Source organism: Tachypleus tridentatus, chromosome 5 (assembly GCF_004210375.1).
Source record: "Tachypleus tridentatus isolate NWPU-2018 chromosome 5, ASM421037v1, whole genome shotgun sequence".
NCBI classification, from domain to species: Eukaryota; Metazoa; Arthropoda; class Merostomata; order Xiphosura; family Limulidae; genus Tachypleus; species Tachypleus tridentatus.
The window spans coordinates 36470410-36491445 of record NC_134829.1 but is presented as its reverse complement, the minus strand read 5'-3'; the positions used below and the strand labels follow the sequence as shown (position 1 = coordinate 36491445).

The 21036-nt window shown below is 30.4% G+C and overlaps 1 protein-coding gene across 1 annotated transcript in view; it reads right to left on the bottom strand.

Moving 5' to 3' along the window:
• Positions 1 to 3787: 3787 nt before the first annotated feature.
• The window catches only part of Art7 (arginine methyltransferase 7), a 33553-nt gene continuing 16304 nt past the window's right edge, over positions 3788 to 21036 (bottom strand). Inside the window, exons 3-14 of the mRNA XM_076502173.1 lie at positions 19943 to 20092; positions 17571 to 17679; positions 17001 to 17113; positions 13259 to 13491; positions 12210 to 12393; positions 11381 to 11502; positions 9196 to 9328; positions 8280 to 8363; positions 7873 to 8010; positions 7412 to 7651; positions 4649 to 4806; positions 3788 to 4136 (exon numbers count right to left, since the gene is read on the bottom strand). Of these exons, the coding sequence (XP_076358288.1) occupies positions 3869 to 4136; positions 4649 to 4806; positions 7412 to 7651; positions 7873 to 8010; positions 8280 to 8363; positions 9196 to 9328; positions 11381 to 11502; positions 12210 to 12393; positions 13259 to 13491; positions 17001 to 17113; positions 17571 to 17679; positions 19943 to 20092 (1932 nt within the window). The 3' untranslated portion in view covers positions 3788 to 3868. The remainder of the gene's footprint in view (positions 4137 to 4648; positions 4807 to 7411; positions 7652 to 7872; positions 8011 to 8279; positions 8364 to 9195; positions 9329 to 11380; positions 11503 to 12209; positions 12394 to 13258; positions 13492 to 17000; positions 17114 to 17570; positions 17680 to 19942; positions 20093 to 21036) is intronic.

The window sequence follows — 21036 nt, the reverse complement described above, 5'->3', positions numbered from 1 at the left end:
AGTAATTTCAATAATGTTCACATGATAAACGCAACAATCTTTTTATCAATACTTTTGTCACAGCACTCCACGTTGGGCGTATGTAATTGGAACCCTTGTACTTGCAACTGATTTATCAGGTGGAAAACAACGTTTTATAATAAATACTAAAATAAAGTAATACGGAATATCATCTTGGATTACAGACATTTCAGAATTGCCTTAAATTCCATCTTTAGCGCTAAAATCTCAAATAGAAAGTCAATTCATAATGTTCTCACGACAGAAGGGAGAGAAACAGCAGTAGCTTTTGAGCAGATTTAAATATGCTCTTTTTAAACTTCCGATTGAATACGAAAACTTGCTCAGTAGCCTGTTTTTTAGTTCGGAAATTATGAATTACACAAAGTTTTGAGATTTTCACGTTGATGATCGAAATCTCTAAATAGTGTATGTTTTATTAATAGCAAAGCCACATCAGACTATCTGCTGAGCCCACCGAGGGGAATCAAACCCCCGATCTTATCGTTATAAATCCGTAGATTTACCGCTGTACTAGCAAGGGGCTGGCCCGGCATGGCCTAGCGCGTAAGGCGTGCGACTCGTAATCCGAGGGTCGCGGGTTCGCGCCTGCGTCGCGCTAAACATGCTCACCCTCCCAGCCGTGGGGGTGTATAATGTGACGGTCAATCCCACTATTCGTTGGTAAAGAGTAGCCCAAGAGTTGGCGGTGGGTGGTGATGACTAGCTGCCTTCCCTCTAGTCTTACACTGCTAAATTAGGGACGGCTAGCACAGATAGCCCTCGAGTAGCTTTGTGCGAAATTTCCAAACAAACAAAAAACAAAAGCAAGGGGCTCTCTATAAAGCCCGTAATTAAAGATGTTTTTGTTATTATTGTGTTTTTAACATTTATTATGAACTTTTATATTGATTTATCTTTTAACGATTAACATGCTTGTCCTTTCAGCCGTGGTGGTGTTATAACGTGACGATCAATCCCACTATTCGTTGGTAAAAGAGTAGCCCAAGAGTTGGCAGTGGGTGGTGATGACTAGCTGCCTTCCTTCTCGTCTTACACTGCTAAATTAGGGGCAGCTAACGCAGATAGCTCTCGAGTAACTTAGCACGAAATTCAAAAACAATCACAACGTTGCACAAAATAAAATTAAGAAAAATTTCATTTAGATGAGTTAATTTATTTTTTTATCATTTGTCCAAGTTAGCTGTATCAGTCAATAATTTCTGCATATTGATTTAATGTTGATGACTCTATTGTAATTTATATTACCTTTGTTTTTAATTTGATTCATTTATTTCTGTTTTAGATACAAGATGCCATTGTTGTATATCCAAATGAAACTGAGTAAACTTTACAGTTATATCACATTGGTGCACTAGATAACAAATGAATCACTTAAGATACAGGTTATGGAGTACTACTAAATCTCTTGCTGACAAAGTTCATGTAAAATTAAGTAACGTTTTTGATAAGAAAGTGAAGTACAAGGTGAAAAATTTGTATTAAACACTTCACATAAAACAATATGGGGATTTATGGTACTTAAACGGAATGATTACCTTTACTGGATCACAGAACTGACCACTGACCATCGAAATCTAGCTTATACTCACTAAACGATGTTCTAGAGAAGTAACATGGTATGTATGAAAATTCATTTACTTTTCTATCAAAAGACAATATTTCAAACAATTTTATAAACCTCTTTATACAATACAAAAAATAAACTAGTTGAAAACCTGATCACCTGGTAAAAATTCACCTATCATTCAGTACCGGTGCATGATTAATTCATTTCCCCCTATCTCTCAAGTTTTTTTTGAAGTAGAAAATTTGATATCTTCTCGAACATAAAAGGCGACTTATATGAAACGCATAATAGCAAAACATCCAGGCCAGAAAGTGAGGTTCAAGCAGTTATCCATAATTTAAAACTGCTTAGGAGCAGAAGGACAAGTACTACTCTCACTAGCATGTCACTTTTATAATTCAAAGAGAGTTTAATGACACATTGCTTATAAAAACCCTAGACATCCTGATCCACAACCCCATACATTAATCACTAGACAATACCCAGCCCCTCACTGAAAAAAATATTTCACCATCATCATGGCAACATTGAGTTCACATTAATCTTCATACAGGAATAGTTCAAATATCCCATAGAAATGCTTACTGCCAACAAATTTCAAAGCTTTTAGCATTACCTGCTGAGTAATGCATCACAATTCCACAAGCATATGTTCAAGTTTAGCATGCCAATATCAAACCACTTTATTCCCCACATACAATAAACCCTGACACTTCTAAAATTATCTTCATAAATTAAATTACACCTTTTATAATCTTCCTTCTGTTCAAGTACAGAGTTTTGAAGAATGATGACAATAATAGAGGTCTTATTAAAGTGGAAAGAAAATCTGGAAAATTCAGTATTTGGATAACAGGTAAACAATAACCTTGACAGTACATAATGATGATCTCGTATCAATGATGCTAAACACTAAAGAAATATCAAGTAAAAAGTAATTTCAATCAATCAGTTGCGAGTCCTTACTATAACTGAAAGCTTGTTACCTATCAATTTTAATATAATTTAAACATGCAGTTCTCAAACTGTAGCATGATCACAGATATGTGCAGGTAACATTAGCAATACACGAAAAACTCATAAAATCTATAATAAGCCCAATCTGAATTTCTCACTTGCACATGCACACTATTATCCTCACCTCTATACTTGTCCACCATTTGCATAGACTTGCAGGTGTTTTCGTATCTACAAAATTGTTTCATTAATGGGTTTGGTTTGTTTTGAATTTTGCACAAAGCTTCATGAGGGCTATCTGCACTTCATTAATGGTTGTGTGTTAAAAATCATTAACTTTTATTACTAGTTGTTGTTTTTTTTTTATTAGGCGTGGGTTTAAACTTCAGAAACATTGAAACAGAAAGTTACGTGTGAACCTGTAAAGTTTGATTTAGATCATCAGACTGAAATATTAGTCATTACCAAAGTTCAGTAAGAAGAAATAAAATATCCTGCTCATTAAAATAATTTTTCTTCATACACTCATACATGACTATGTTTTCTTGTCAATTTAAACAACATAAAAACAAATTAGTTTCATCCCATCTAACTCTTCATAAATATAACAGATCAAACAGTTGAAGTGACCAAGAATTTTGATGACTAGTTTGCTTGTTTCAATTTTTTTCATAAAACAATAAAAGAACTGCATGTGCATTGAAAGGTAGAATTTAAATTTGTTCCTGCTATTTGACAATGCATACATTTTATTTTTTAGCTGATCTTACAGAAATCTACTTTATCCCAAGACAGTTATGGGTTATATCACTGTCTTTGCCTGCCATTAATAAGGATATTGTATTCTTTTTTTTTTGTAATATTTCTATTCTCCTTCATTCTTAGAACAAATTCATTGCATTGTAACTCATGAAAGTTTGTGAGCAAAAGTGGAAATTTTTCAATGGTTGGATGATGAATAATAGCAGGCCCACAAAAAGCAACATGAAACGTATCTTCAGACAGTACTATAACTTTTTAAAAGAGGTAGAATAGTTATTTTTAAGAAACCAAAACTGTTTAGTTTTAATGCATTTCTTCATGTAATACTTCAAAGTGTATGAAACAGAAAATAATGTATTAACTTTTATAATTTTTGTTCTTTACAACAACAAACAGAAAGAAAAAATATGTACTTGTTTGGAGGTATTTGGTACTGAATATATAAAATAACCCAAGTGCAAAATAATTTCACACACATTTTTTCTCTTGTGTTTTAGTTTATTTTATAAGAAAAAATATCTGGATAATGTACAGTACTAAGATTAATAGTTCCAGCCGTCAAGTGGTACTAGTAATTTTGCTTATTTCAAACTTAAAAGTGAGTGTGCCATCACTTGGAGAAAACACAGCACGGTATTTGATTGTACTCTGAGAAGGATCTTGTACAATGATTGGTGGTCTGAGTAGATGTACACCTTGTTTTGTGTACATATCCCACTCCACTGGATGGCCAGGACAAATGTCACACTGAGGACCAGTGGTTAAATGAATATCAGTATCCAGTTCATAGTCCACCCAGAGAGCAATACCATTACATGTTCCATCACTGAAATATCATAGAAACAAGATATTCTCTCAGTAAAAAGTTCACATCACTTCATTAAAATGTTGTCTTCTGTATTTAATGTGAGAATAACTTGGTTTCACTTCAACAAAATTTTAAAGGAACATTTCATCATTAAATAACAACTTAGAGTTATATACAACTGTTCTGTGGAAAAAAATTCTGTTATGTCGTGTTTCAGAGTTCTTACTAATAAAAAATTTCAAGTTTGAAGATTTCTAAATCTTTTCCTACTTACAATCCATTTAGCCACACATGAAATGAAATTAAAGAAACAAAAAAAATCAACAGGATAACATTTAACAGCTATACAATGGTAAATGGAGTCTCTCCTATACATATTTCCATATCTTTGTCAACTCCTGATCAAAGGTGCTGAAATTACTTTAAAGAAATGCTCACTATCTACAATTTATATTTTTCTAAATGTAATGTAAATATTAGTTTAAGTAAACTGAAACCATTACTTGTTCCAATTTGTAAATTTTTCTCACCTGGCAAACTGCACTTCACCACAATTTTCTATAACCTCATACATCATTGGGTACTTAAAATCAAACACAAAAATATCAAATGGATGAGTCAGGGCTACACATGGATATTCCCAGAGTGGCTGGGGCTCCACACTGGCATCACTGATTTCTGATGATGTCTGGAGGAATGATGGGAAAAAAAAGAGAGAGAGACAGAAAATGGCCATTTAAACAAACCAATACAATAAAAGGTTATAGATTATGGGAAATTCCAATACTGTTTTAATAGCACTCCATGAAAGGTTTTAACAATGGTCTTATTACTACTGGTCTAACTTTTGTGTTTTTTGTTGTTGTTGTTTTTTGTTTTTCTTATAGCAAAGCCACTTTAGGCTATCTGCTGTGTCCACCAAGGGGAATTGAGCCCTTGATTTTAGCAATTAATACAAACAAGTTTTTCTGATTGTTTCCATTTTTAATTATTCAAGTATTATGTCAACAAGGTTTACTTTTATTTATTCCTTCCTGTATTTTGTTTAAGGTCAATGTTTTTTTTTAAATTTTGTCTTTTTTTTATATATATATTTTAATCAGTCCATATTATGTTTTACTTTTCATACAGTTTGTTACTGAAAGAGTACTCAATTTTGTAGTTTCACAAAACAAATTATTTTGCAAGAAATAAGCAATTAGTTTTGGCTTTTAATCATCCTTTTCAAACAATACAAAAAGTATTTTTCATATGTCTATCAAGTTGTTCATAGGAACTATTCTTTAGCTAATTCTCCTGAATGTAATTAAAGCATCAGTGTTTTGTCTTAATGAACTTTTAAAGGTATGTAGATTGGCATTTGATAAAATCAAAAGATAAAAAATTGAGTAGACTAAGTAGCCATGCAAAAAAATTGAATTACAGGTTATTTGTATGTATAAGGTTTCCAGATTTTGTTTTTTAATAAAAGTCATACAGTATAATATAGACTTCTAAACAGAAATTTAATTATAATTATGTAAATAGGAAAAAAAGTGTCTCTTTTGTCATGATCCTAACTCAGATTTAAGATAAAATCTCAGAAAAATATTATTCTGAAAAATATTAAACCTTCAAACCTACATTTCTATCATTAAAGACATTTTGTTCTGAGAAACTTTGAATATATTATCTGCATTATGTTTTTCATCACAAGAGAGTAATTTTTAGATGGTTTTTCAGTACTTTTATAACTTAGTCCATAGTTCAAACATAAAAGCAAAAATTATTGAAAGTTCTAAAATTTACAGAATATAATAGTGATTATAAATGGTGATTTACATGCAAAGTTCCAATTTCATAAAGATATTTTTATATAGTTTGTTTGATGTGTTCAATAATAACTATTAAAAATGCCTTATACTGTTTAATAACCATCCTTGCATAAAGTATTTAAATATTTTATTAACAGTGTATTCTTCAAGTCTTCTTAACTGATTGGACCACTAATTTAAAAATTTTACAAGGATTTCACGTTAACCTTCATCAGTACACACAAGGAGTCCATGTGGACCCCAATGATAAATATTTTTTAATATGTTTTTATTGACCAGTTATATTTTTATTTATTTCATGTAATTGTCGCATTATCATCCTCTGACACAAAAATAATAAAACTTTTGATGTTTTGCAGTTGAATATATTTTATGAATAAAAAGTTGCATGGTGTCCATGCAGACCCCAAGTAATAATAGATTTGGAGCTCTGTGTCTTCATCAGGCATTACGTGTACAGGCTTACAGTGGATATCCATTGTGATAAACAGTGATTACGTGTTTAGATCTCTCCTGAAGTGAAGTAATGTGCACAACCTACTTCAGAGATGGCTCCATAAGCCTGTGCAATGCAGAAAGGCATCAAATCTGCTTTGGTAGATCTAGGATTGCTTAACACAAGACAGCATGTTGGTAGGTGTTCCAGCAACAAATAAAATGATGTTATCTTTGCTCAAGAATTGCAGACACGAAAGTCCATCAAACCAGTACAGGAGGTGGAAACTATGTCAGTGATGAGTAATTAGCATTAGTTTAGCTCTGAAACAAAGTTTGATATAGTTCGACCCCCTTGGGTCTGTTCAGACCCTAAGCACATTTTCATACAATTTGGTGTTTTTTGTTACATATTCGAGAAATGTGTTTCTTCATTCAGTATTTTATTAGTTTTAATTATGAGACGTCAATCAGAGAAGAAGTGGCCCTATATAATCAAAATTTATGTCAATGATGACAAATATTTTGTCTAAATATGAGAAAATGAATATAAATAAATTTCATATTTTGTAATAATAAATCACATGTTATATACTTATGGTACCCAGTCTTTCTTACAGTTTATCTAAATAATGTTATGAGAAGCCAGTATGCTAACTTTTCAACATCTAACTCATTAAATATATGTGGGATCCGTATGGACTCCTTATGTACTGAAAGGTGGATATTTTAACATGTACTGATGAAGGTTAAAGTAACATCAATGTTTAGAAATGAATAACTTGATAACTGGCACAACAAGGATCTTCATCACACAGCTATTAATACAAAATTAGAGATAAAACTAATTAATTTTTGATCTTGAACATTCTTGTAAAGAAGCAACACTGTGTAGAGAAAAATAAATTAGATCTAAACAGATGAAAGTTGGTAAAGACCTTGTAAAATTACTGAATGCTGTTTTATGTCCACTTACACTCCTATGTTTTTGATAAATCAAGCCTATAAATACATGTATCCAACAGAAATTTCACATTTCCTCACCTCAATAAGTTTATCAAAAGCTGTCAAGTCAAAGGAATCATCAGCTTTGCCTACAGGGGCACGAATCTTCCACAGGTCAAGAAAGTGGACTCCTAAACCTCTAAGAGTCACTTTACGAGGAAGAATGTGGTTGGGGTCTATTAAAATCTTTGAAAGGATAGATCTCAAGTACCAGAAATGTAGACAATCCCACGGTAGTAGGCTGGTTGAGAAAAATGGTTCAGCTAATAACAGGTTTACCTAGAATAACAAGTAAATAGAGTAAATAAATAATGAAACTGCAATGAGATTAACAAGAAAAAAATCAGGTTTTTTTATGCTGTCAATCTAGAAACACTTCTTCATAATTACACACCAATCTTAATCAGTTTAGGATAAACTGTCTAAACCTAAAAATACAACAAACAAGTACAGCATTTTGCTCAGCCTAAATCTTGCTGCTGGGTGTACATCATCTTTACCTTTCTTCCACTCAAATCTTCAGGGGTTAAATCTTCAGGTGGTTTTGTTATAACACTGATTTTCTCTTTAAGATCATTGACTTCAATATAATTCAGTATTACTCTATGACAGAAAGCTTGATTTTCAACTGTGAACACCTGTAATAAAACACACACTTCAAACAAAGTGGTGAGAAATGTAAAACACTGAATAAAACCTGCTAGAGTAATTATTTACTGATCAAATATTTAAGCATTCAGCTTTACTTATGGTTTTGCATCATAGTAAGGTGAAGAAAATTCTAATGATGAAGTGACCGGGTAAAATTCAAATTGGTAATGATTATAAGTTGAAAATTATGCTTCTGCAGTTATAACTTATTTTTAACAGTTATTACTAAACAATGTGGCATTATTTTCTGACAAACCTTTGAAACTCCTAGTTTAGATGCTATAAGGGGAAGCAAGTTTTCATCACCAAGACACAAACATACACTGTCTGGAGAAATCATCTATAATAGATCAATAGAAAAGAGAAAAAAATAATCAAAGGATTGAGAATTTATCAATAAAATTACAAATTAACTCTTAAACTTGGATAATTATATAGTACATATTTTTATTTATTACTACTAATATGAAATAAACAAAGTTTAGCAAGTTATTTGTACATTTTAATGCAAACGCTTTAAGTCAAAACAAAACACATCATATTGAGACGTTTTTCTTTGCACTTCATATGTGGTTAAAACAGAAAGTACATACTTTTATTTCAAAAATATACTTTTGAACTAAGTCACATTAAATACGTGTATACTGGAAAAATTAGTACATACACAACACTTCAACACAACGGAAGCCTAAAACACGTACATGAAATAACACAAAATGTTGAATATATTATTTCAACTATAATTATAAGCACATTTAAAACAAATTTAGAAACAATCACCCATGAATTTTTCAGAGCCATCCTAATATTAAACCTTAAACACAACTAGAATGTTACTTACTCTTTTAAATGCCTTTGCATACTGCTGATACCGATATGAATTATTCAGCATTAAACTTATACACAACTAGAATGTTACTTACTCTTTTAAATGCCTTTGCATACTGCTGATACCGATATGAATTATTCAGTACTAAACCTTAAACACAACTAGAATGTTACTTACTCTTTTAAATGCCTTTGCATACTGCTGGTACCAATATGAATTATTCAGTACTAAACCTTAAACACAACTAGAATGTTACTTACTCTTTTAAGTGCCTTTGCATACTGCTGGTACCAATATGAATTATTCAGTACTAAACCTTAAACACAACTAGAATGTTACTTACTCTTTTAAGTGCCTTTGCATACTGCTGGTACCGATATGAATTATTCAACATCCCTATTCTCATTCTACTTGAGGCTATGTGAGCTCCACATGAACATACAGGCCTTTCAATAATGTTGGAATCATGATTAAGCCTAGAATTTACCAATAAAAATCATTTTATTTATAAAATTTAAATAAAGATATTTGAAGATTGTTGATTATACTGTTATATACGAGTACACAGAAATTCAAGAAAAATCTGTAATATATCAGTTTCCAGAAATATTATATCAATTACTATTTTAAACACAAACAGCAGAGGAAACACAAATACACAAGTGAATAAAAAACTAAATCTTCATTCATAATTGATTAAAACAAAACTGTCTGGCTTTCATTCAGCTGAGTGACTTCAAATGACCACTAGGGAAAAGGGAAGACTTTCCAAAAATGTCCATACAAGCCATCCAACCACGTCTACCCTGGACAAGGACAAAAGAAACATGTTACACTACACATTCAGGTCAAACTAAAAATTACTTCTGACAAAATAAGATACATAAGGGAGAGAACTCTCAACATACACCCATCTGTATAATTAGATTCTCAAGACAGCTGGTATGGGTATTAAAACTATGATTAAAGTATAGAACACCATTTCAACCTTCTTAGGTCATCTTCAGGTTAACAAAGAGAGTTTGCATTTTCACTTCAAGTGGGTTTTTCATCATCATCATCTGTAACCCCTTAAAGTTAACTTACTCCCTCTCCAAGAAATAGACACAGGGTCAAACCTACATGTTTCAGTGCAATAGCCAATACTCTATGTAACCCTTCCTTAAACAAATTAATCACTACATTTTTACAGTTCATTTTTTACACCTTATAAACATCAATAATAATAACTATAGCACAACAATGAATAAATGTTCAAAACACTACCTGAGTATAAGTTACTAACAATATATTCTAAACTAAATAATTAACAATTATTTCACCTTTCACAACATCATAATTACAAACATTATGATATATATATAATCTTGCAAGTCAGGTCAATTTTAATATCCAATAATGCACAGCTGACTTAACGTAACAGTAAAAAACAACTAGTATCTAACAACAATACTAAACTGAAACACAATGTACAAGCCGAGAATAACAGGGTGTCTTTAAACATGAATCACTTTTCTCACTGGAAAACAATCTGGAACTAATAAAAAAAGATAAAATTAAAATTACTATTAATTTTATTGTAGTATTACATTATTTACCAATCAAATTATTCCTAACTTTCGTTTTCTGAAAAATTTTCAGAAATAGGTAAAACTTCCTAATGCCACCAGATCAAATATTTATATTTTTTCATTTAGTCTGAATCAAACCATTTCCATATAAAATTCACCATCTTTTACCAGTGAAACATTCTCATTGCATAACTTAAATTCTAGTATATCCACATTTACATGACAGAATGTTACTGAATTAATTCCTAAATACAGGGTGTTCGGAAAGTCACTGTGAAGTTTTGTAATCACATTTTATTCAGTCTATTTCAAGCCAGCAACTGATAGCAGTGTTTAGAAACAAAATAAGAAGGATCCAGGCCTGTATTGATGCCAACGGGGTCACTTTCAACATTGCTTATAATTGTCATTCATATTTACCTCCTGTATTCTACATTGAAACATGTCTGTTAATAAATATACAAGTGCACAGTGACTTTCTGAACACCCTGTGTTAGTGTTACCTCAGTGCCAACTTTTGGAGAACCTGAAAAATAAACTATATCAACAAGCCTGAAACTTCTATCATGTTAAAAGTAATAAATTGTTTAAATGTTTACTGATATAATTTTTTAATTCAGCTTATGCATGATAAAAAGCAACTGTCAACTAACTGAAAAAGATTACTACATCACTGAATAAACAAATGTTACCTTTTGAGCAAATAATTAGAAGGTGAAAAGAATTCCATTTAAAACAGTCTATGTGATAATTGTAAATACATACAATATTTGCACATCTTGCTCCTTTGCTATGCAAAATAAAGTTACATTCTTTACACAAGTTTTTTCTAATCAGTCTGGTTAAACTATTCACAAGTCAGATTATGATGTATTTGTTTAAGGATTTTATCTGTTTCTGAAAAATTGCTTGCATAATAATCTGTTATTGAATTGAACAAAAACGTGATTAACTTACTTATTAACGTTAAACCAAAGGCTGTATTCATCATGAAATGCACACAAGTTCATCTGGTTTCCTTTATAGACATTTATCTCTTGAGGTAGGTAATAAACAGCTTGCATCCAATGGTCTCTCCACTGTAAGAACAAAATAAAATCATATACACACACTATTTTATGTGGCAACAGCTGTCTTAACTTTACGAGCTGGATGTCCTACGATTCAAGATATATCTGTCAATTTGTCATGAAAGTAGAAACACTTTAGACAAAATAAAAACATTGTAGTAGTAAAGTTGCTGCATCATGTTACAACTAATGTTTAGTGAATCTAATTCTGACATAGCAAATAGAATCTCAGTGACAATCTGTGACAAAAATACAAAGTCAGAGGCAAAAAATCAGAATCAGGTATTCTGCAGAACAAAAGAGCAAATGTTGACATCACTTACAAAATGTAACATTTCCAAAATCCATCTCTAGAATTTAGGTACTTTACATCAGGTTTGAAGGATGAATCAGGTTTAGTATGAACATTTAAAACTAAGTTAGCCTATTAAGCTATATCCAAAGTGAATTACCTCTTTTCTCATGCTCTCTAATTACTCCTCTCTATCTCATATATTTTGTTCTTTATCTTTCATTACTCATATCAGATTAAACAACTTTACACAGTCTTATTGTTGAGATGAAAGTTTATGTACCAAATGAAAGCTTTAACTTGGATACTAAGTTCCTAATTTTACTTTTAAGTTTATAAAGAAATACTTTTGCTCTTTGTGGCTGCAAAATTTTAAGTATCGCACCTTCAATTTTATAAAATGTAAAGATATTTAACACAGTACCTGTAATGAGGTAGGTTCTGGATGTGCCCAGTGAGGAGCACAACTTAAGATAATATCTCCTTCCACATCCATCTGAAGTTCCCACCACATAAACACAGCTTGGCATGTTCCATTGTGTTGAGCTTGAAACTTGGACACAGACATATCATCAAACTTTAAGGGAGTCTTACCGGAGAAGTCAAATCTACACATAAAAAGTGTAGAATTTTATGTATCCACAGTAATGTTAAATAATGAGGCCAAGTAACCAACAGTAAATAAAACATTATTTTTTTATTTTAAATAAAGCTGAACAGTACTGCAATAGAAATAATGTAAACTTCACAAATATGAATAAAAATCTATCCAGTGTTTACAGTACATTTGCATATTGTCAAATAACAGTAGAAAAATATGTATATATATATATATATATATATATATATAGATTACATGAAAAATAAAGGGTAATCAGCCATTACTATGGTGAAAATATAATCTGTTCAAAAGCTAATTGGAGGTTTAGCTAGATTTTCAAAGTTGTATGTTCTGATGTTATGTTCAAAGTGTAAGAGGTTTATGGCAGTACTTTTGATAAGTCAATTATTCTAATATTATTTAATTACATTCTTTACAAGTTCTTTTTGTATTTAGTCAATATAACTTATTTTCTATATAGAAGTAATTTCATAACTTAAAAAAGCAGACTGGAGCACTTGTATTATAGTAGATTATCTTCAGAAACATTATAATTCATGTTACTCAAGCTTAATTCGAGCTGAAAATGTTTAATTAGTTATTTAATTATTTTATGTGAATTTCAGCTACTTTGGTCTCCATATTCACACACAACTGTTCAGATAGATTTTAAACCATATGGATCATTCTATTAAATAATATTTTCTGAATAATATGCCACAGAAAAACAAATTACTCGTGGGTAAGCACCCATTTCTTATTTCAACTGAATATCAGAATATCTTCTTGCATTCAAATAACAAAAATGACAAAACTAAATAAAGCACCTGTCAGTGGAAGCAAGTATAAATGTCTCTTTAAAGTTCACACACCTGAACACAGGAATTGGATCACTCAAAGATTTAAAATCTGAAGTTTTTAACTGGTTAAGTTGGATATCATGAACAGCAGCTGCTCCTTCACAAGATTGTATGTCTGAGGGTGGCTGAATGACTATTCCATCAGCAACATGTAGTGGCCGAAGTCGATTCCATTTCAACACCTTCTCAGACTGGACGACCTGAGCATACACCACTGCAAAGGCTGGCACAACGACAGAATCTTTCTTTCCAAATGAAAAATAAAAATTCCAATTCAACAAACAGTTTGAAGACAAGCTTTATAAATGTCTGTCATTATTGAGAAATTGAAGTCTTACATATGCATTTAAATAAAAACAAAGTACACACACACACATTTAAGTGCATATAGTTATTTATTATTTCATCATATGCTTTTTCTTATTACTTCATATTTATAGCCAATTTTACAACAGACATTAAAAACATGGTAATGGCAAATACCATCTTCAATGATGGATATTTTGTTTCAAATTCTGTCATCAGTTTTAAAATCTCATAAAGTTTACTTAAAATATTCTAACTACAAAAATAACATTAGCTATTAAACAACAAATTTTTGATACAACTAAAAGTTTACAAAGAGCACAAATTTAAATGATAACAATGGAATGCATAATCAAATGTGCAGCAAACATATGTCTAATAAGCTTATGAGGAACATTTAAGACTTTCCTTATAACACTAAGTATAAGCACTTACACCTTTGAAAATAATAAGGAAATAAAAACATTGGGATCCTGTAGTTGATTAGATTAATGAATCAGGGCTAAAATGGTGTCATTTAGTGTTGAACAATTACTGAAAACAGAAAGACTTTCATTAATCAAGAGTTCATAACCTATTATTTCAAAGTCAAGACCAAGTTTTCAAGATGGATAAGATGACTGTTATTCTAATTATGTAATCAGATGTAAGACTTTGGTTGATTAGTGAGTTTATATCCACTTCGAGCTGAAATCCCCATGTACACATATTTGTAGGTGATATGTAATTTTACCATCATAAGTGACTTTAGCGCTATTTCAAGTGTATTTGTAAGCAACTCACAAGTACATAGAGGTGGGTAGAGTGCCTTTGGTTTTAAACAAGATCAAATCCCAAATGTTGACATAATCATTAAATGTCACTTAATATATGTCTTGGTTATTTCTTGATTTGAGATTTGAGTTCAAAACTTTGTTTGCCCATTAAAGAGAGGTAAGATCTACCAGATATTTTGAGGCAAGTGGTGTCTTGGTAGGTTCTATTTGTTTAAAATGTTCATATGAAAGACAGTAAGAAATTAAGATAATTATTTTGTAATGTGTTATGAATTTTTAAACTCTCATAGCAAAAACAAAAATAGTCAGTACATAAGAGATGTTGAACAAGGTTATGTTTAGAGGAGTCATATATGACTAGGGTAATAACTAATGTTTTCATGGTAAACAAATGTGAAGAGACTGTTTATCCTGTTTACTTAGATGCCTGGAAACACAATGGTGTTGTTTTCTTCCACGTCAAATGTGAAATTTATACATAAATGTTGTAAGTTTAGATATTCTAAAAATATTTTAGCATGATTAGTCTTGTGAAGAAGTAGAAAAGTATCAATGTTCATTCTATATAATATTGATTTGTAATAAAGTGAGCATTTATCCAGCCAATGACATTCATCCAGTGATTGACCACTAAAAGACAAAAAGGTACAGAAAATAATTGCAAAGGATTTATCATTTGGTTATTCCTTTCTTTTAACTGTTAAAATCCCTCAAAATTAAAGTTAGTTTTGATATACTGAATATATACACACACACACACACAATTTTACTAACAAAAGTATAAGGTATATACCTCTGCAGAAAATTTATCTCAGTTCTCCTAGGATTAATCTAGGTGCATTCAATAATGTCAAGAATTTGTGTCAACTTGGATGAAAGGCCTGGCATGGCCAAGTGGTTAAAGTGCCCAACTCACAATCTAAAAGTCACAAGTTCAAATCTCTGTTACACCAAACGTGCTTGCTTTTTCAGACATGGGGGTGTTATAATGTAATGATAAAAGAGTAGCCCATGAATTGGTGGTGAGTGGTGATAACTAGCTGGCTTCCCTCTAGTCTTATACTGCTAAATTAGGGACAGCTAACATATGTAGCTCATGTAGCTTTGCACAAAATTCAAAACAAATTACTTCACTGAAATTAACCACTTGATTAATAAACCAGAAATACAAGCATATGATTCATTTATAACCTTGCTTGTGATTTCATAACTTCCTTATTTTCTAGTCCAATTTTACGCAATGTTTTATTTCCTTCCTTATTAACATATTCCCCACTACTGAAACATCTCCTGTGTTTTAACACAGTTTACTGGTTTATCTATTTCACCGATTGTGAAACAAGTTCTACAAGTGACACAATCCAAACCTTACTACTCAGTATTTATATTTCACTCAAATCTAAATTAAGCGTAACTATTAAAGATTTAAAGAATATTATAATAAAAATCAGTTCTACAACTGATATCAATTAAACCTGACAAAGTTTTATTTTAAATTATTAACAAAGTAATCTGTTTCAAAATACATTTCATGAAAGCCATGGCTCTAACAAGGTATAAACCAAACTTAATACAAATCAATATACTTTTATTCCAGTGACTTATGAATTTATTATTAGCTTTGTATGAGATATGATCTATTTATAGCACTAATGAATACTCCTGACCAATGTAAAAGTAGACAATATAAACAATTCAAGACACAGTGAAAAATATAACTGGCAATCTGCGCATTGAACTGAAACAAAAAATAGTGAACCTCAAACACGTATTAATCTTTTTTCTATTATATAAAAACATGCAAATAAGTATACAATATAAAAATTATTGTAGGAACAACTGTAAATCCTGGCTGAAAAGTAGTTTAGGGTAACCTCATTTTGACAGCTACCACATTCAAGCACTAAAATCACAGTTGTGTAAAGTTATCCTTACATAACGAAAAGTGTTAATTTCTATAAAGAAATGGTTGTTCAGTATTTGAACACATCTCTCAAAAATAGGAAAAAAAAATATTTCAAAACTTGTATTTTGGAACACACACAGACTAATAAGAGTTGTATGATCACTGTATTTTTTTCTTATTACTGTATCACAATTATGTTATTATGCTTCATTGAGGCATTAATTTTTGTGTCTCAAACTATTTTCTGAAACATAAAATTTTAATTATTATAAGTTTAACATTCAGCTTTATATCATAGTTTTAAATAAATTCTGTTTAATTGTTTGTTTTTCAAAGGCACTTGTGGAGTTATACTTACAGATTATGTATTAAGCTTGTGTTTAAAAAAACTATATTTAATATGAAGAATACATGATCTTATATTAAACGAACAAATATATAAGAAATAGCAAGTTGTTTTTAGTTTTTTTTCCCCTATTGGTGGTAAAATAATTAATAAAAGTGACCTTTTCATGGATAATTTTGTTTATTCATTAAAACTTATGTTTAAAAATATTAAAAAACAATACATAATAGTAGTACCAGTTTTAAAAACAATGAGTATAATAAAATTACATGCTGGAAATACATTCAGGTTATGTTCAAAACTTTCATCATTACAATGTGTTATTCCACATCCTCGATAGCATGGTTCACACTTCTAAAAGAGAGTTTAGGAATTTGTGACTAATTGGCTCAATGTTTACATTTAGGTTTCTCTTTTTACCTCTAACAAGTTTTCCAAAGCATGAGCAAAAGTCTGTATAGCACCTTCACCAATCAGTTCTGTATCAAATACTTCTGTTACAAGAATATTGGCTTTTTCCTTCATATCACCATCTGGAAGAATTTTAGTTACAGTAAAAAATATAAATTAATAAATGTCTTTTAAATCAATTTAGAACTCATAAAAAATTTTTCACCAAAATTTCTTAAGTATTATAAATACCCTACCAAAAAAAGACATCCTGATAACACCAGGCAACAAAAACAATTTTTTCTCTGCTACTAGAAGATGTATAACTTTTTCATGAATACTTTTATTTATTCCTTGAAAATTGAATTTAAGAATACTAAAAAACAATACCACTTTTAAAATAATGAGTACAATAAGATTCTATGCTGAAAACACATAATACCCTTACGAATTTTCTCCAGTGAAAAATTGTTTGTTGTCCAATGTAAGTTGAATATGTTTTGAAAAAGCTACTAGCATTATGGATTTTCCAGTAACACAATTTCTATACTTGTACAAAAATTATATTAAACATTTTTAAAGTTAAAAAAATATGTTTACCTGGTCTAACACTCAATTCTGTTGATCGTTTGCCGATAAGCTGAATATTTTCCGCATATCCATTGTTCCTTATCACCTGCTTTGCACAATTTGCCATGGGTTGGAAAGCCTAAACAAATACACATGAACTTAAAACAGTGATCTTATAAAACTGTATGTAAATATAAAATAATGAAAACATTCGTAATTTATACAACTTATACTGTTGCTTGCAATCTTGAAACCAATTTTGTCATGTTTTGGTTATAAACCCATTTCATAAAATGACACTATTTCCCAGTCATTAAACATTTTTGACACAAGCCTAAACATTCTAAAGGAATAACATTCCTGAAGCTACCATAACATCCTTCCCTTCTCCAATTAAAACAGTCAGTGATATCTTTCTATTCCATAATTATGTTCAACATAAATGGTAGAAAAAAAAACTTGAGAAAAAATATGTTAATATAAACTGCTTAATTATATAATATTATCCAAAACCTAACAAGCTGCTAAATTTGTTTTTTCATATCAAGTCCCCAAATGCATTTCCAAATTGCACACTAAGTACTTTACGTGTGTCGATATAGGATTTTTCAGAGTCAGGCAATTAAGCCATTAGAATATTTTAACATTTTGGAATGATGAAGTTAACAGTGCATACCGAAATAATATTAGAAGTATAAAAATTTGAAGAAATGCTTATTTCTTATTAAAAACTTATCAAGGCTTACAATTCCAATTAATAAGTATGATGGAAAAATATTTAAGTACTCAGGGTTATTAAAGTTTGTTCATCAAAACTATACCTTTGAAAAAAAAATCACTTTATTATCTACACATACATAAAACATGACAGACTATTGTGGAATGTTTTGAATTTATAATTAGTTAAAATTAGTATGGAGGACTGAGTATGTGACATTAAAACAATTTTGAATATGCAAATAAACAAGTCTCGTGACAACCAGAAGTGATATAAAGTACAGGTGGTATGGAATGTATCAGAACTACATTTTAACATTCTGTTTAGCATTTCATAGGTTGTTTAATGCTACACAAACAACTGATTGCTTTGAGTAAGCATAAGTAATAGCCCTTTCAAGTACAAGATATTGATATATTAAAATTATAAAGGTGTGTTCAGACTGGAGAGTTTAAAACTCCTATATGAATACTGAAAAAATCCAAGGGAATTTGTGTTAATTTGAGGCACTAAGACCATTCAGAAAAAGACCTGAAATAAGTTGTATCCCAACTTGATAAGTAAATTATAACATCTTGTAACAGGTGAGAATCCACAAACACAAAATCTGTCCATCGTGCCCGAGGCAACAGTACACAACATAATCAAAAATAATTTCCATCTTGAAAAATGACACAAGTTGCACATAATCAAGTTTATATCATGACATCCATGAAAGAAAAGCCAACTGAAAACTGTATAAAGAGTACACTACTGAGAAAAAAATGGCAGTACATGGTGACACTCAATGAAGCTTGCATACCTCGACTATTATGGAATGTTTTGAATTTCTAATTTGTTAAAATTAGTATGGAGGACTGAGTATGTAACATTAAAACAATTTTGAATATGCAAATAAACAAATTTCGTGACAACGAGTCTTATGTTCTTTTGTAGTTTTGTTTTTACTGGTCAATACATGAAAGAATTTCTAAACTTGGTACATGGTATGTCATAACATTTTGTTAAAGGGATTTATTGTCATTATTGGATACTGCATCAAGGGAAAGTCAGGGGTCAAAAAAATGTATACAAAAGTGAACTCTTCTTACTATCAGATCAATATTTTGGACTCTTTGTGCGTGTATAAATTTTGACTTTTATATGGAAATAAAGGATCACAAGGTTTGTATTTAACAAATAGGATTTCTATTCATAACTTGATGTCATTGTACAGTGGGTGGAATATCTAAAGCATCAAACAGAAGTGGTATGATTTGGACATGACAGCCTCATGACATGATTTTTTAAATATAAATCATGTTATACAGCTGTTGTTAAAAGACACAGTTACCAGACAGAACATGGTTGAATGTGGTGGCATGTAACATAACAACACGGTCAGATGTAAATATTATTTTTATACAATGTAATGAGCATTATATATATAAATACTGTGTGTATATAAACACATGCACTATACTTTGTACTAAATAAGTTTGGCAGTTAGAACAACAAGCAAGTGTTTAGACAAGTAGTTTGTAAAACAATCATTTTCTTATGAATTTTTGTGTAAATTATTTCTGTGTATTTCTTACACAAGACCAGTTTCTTTCTCCAGAAGTGAAATTAGTTATACAGTTTCTCAAAACAAACAATGACAATCTCTTAATTAAAGAAGTTTTTCTGAACACTTATATCCTACCTCACATGCTGTTATAGTGTCTGCCCCACATTTGACAGCCATCATAGAAAGCAGTCCTGTTCCAGTTCCAATGTCAAGCACCTTTGCTTTTTGACCCCGGCTTTTGATTGTATTAACTGCTTTAGCGAGAGCAGCAAAGTATTTTTGATTCTGATAAAAAAAAAAGACAACAGTTTATATACAGAAAGCTATAAAAATATAGGTTTCTTCTTTTCACTTTTAACACTTTGCCATAAATAACATATAAATACTGAGATTTTTGCTTTAAAAATTTAATGTATAAAAAGTATTGATTAAACTTTCAGAATAAACTGAATTACAGTTGTGATTTTAATTATTTTATAGCTTTCTTTAGGTAAAACTTTTGTTTTTCAGTTTATAACATTTACTTACACAATAATAATGGTCAGTACCTATGAAGAAGTATTTAAGTCTAAAATAATTATCCTTCTGTAAACCTTACTTTCTGTACAACTTCTGTACATTTCATATTGTTGTATATCAATCTTATTTACTGATTACAGTAAGCTATTTATTTAGGATGAAACTAAAATTTCACTTGGTATTGGTAATAACTGTTGGTATTTAAGTACATTTTTCCTATATTCTTATTTGTGAAAAGAAGAATTTATTACAGTACGTAACAAAATTTTTTACTTTTTCTTGTCCTGGGTAGAAAGTGTGATTTCCCAATTGATTACGCCTAAAGTAAATGGAAAAGACTATTTTTCTCTTCAAACTATGCTTTTGTGACCTGGGAGCGTATAACAAAAACGTGATGGGAGATGATACGTGAAAGTGATTTATACTACAGTCGCAAACCTTGAAAAAGTACTCATCTCTAAACATTTTTGTATAACTTTAGTATAAATACATGTAAATCTCAATTCATATGTTGTTTTATTCAGACCTTATGTAAATGAAAATGTGCAAATTTAACTATTTTCTATGTAAAAACACGCTCATTTCTAAATTTCATTATCCAGGTCACATGGCCATTTTCTGTACTTTTACAACATAAGCAATTAAGAAATAACACATACTATCCACGAACAAAATTTTTGTTACACAGTGTTATTTTTTATGCTGAAAAT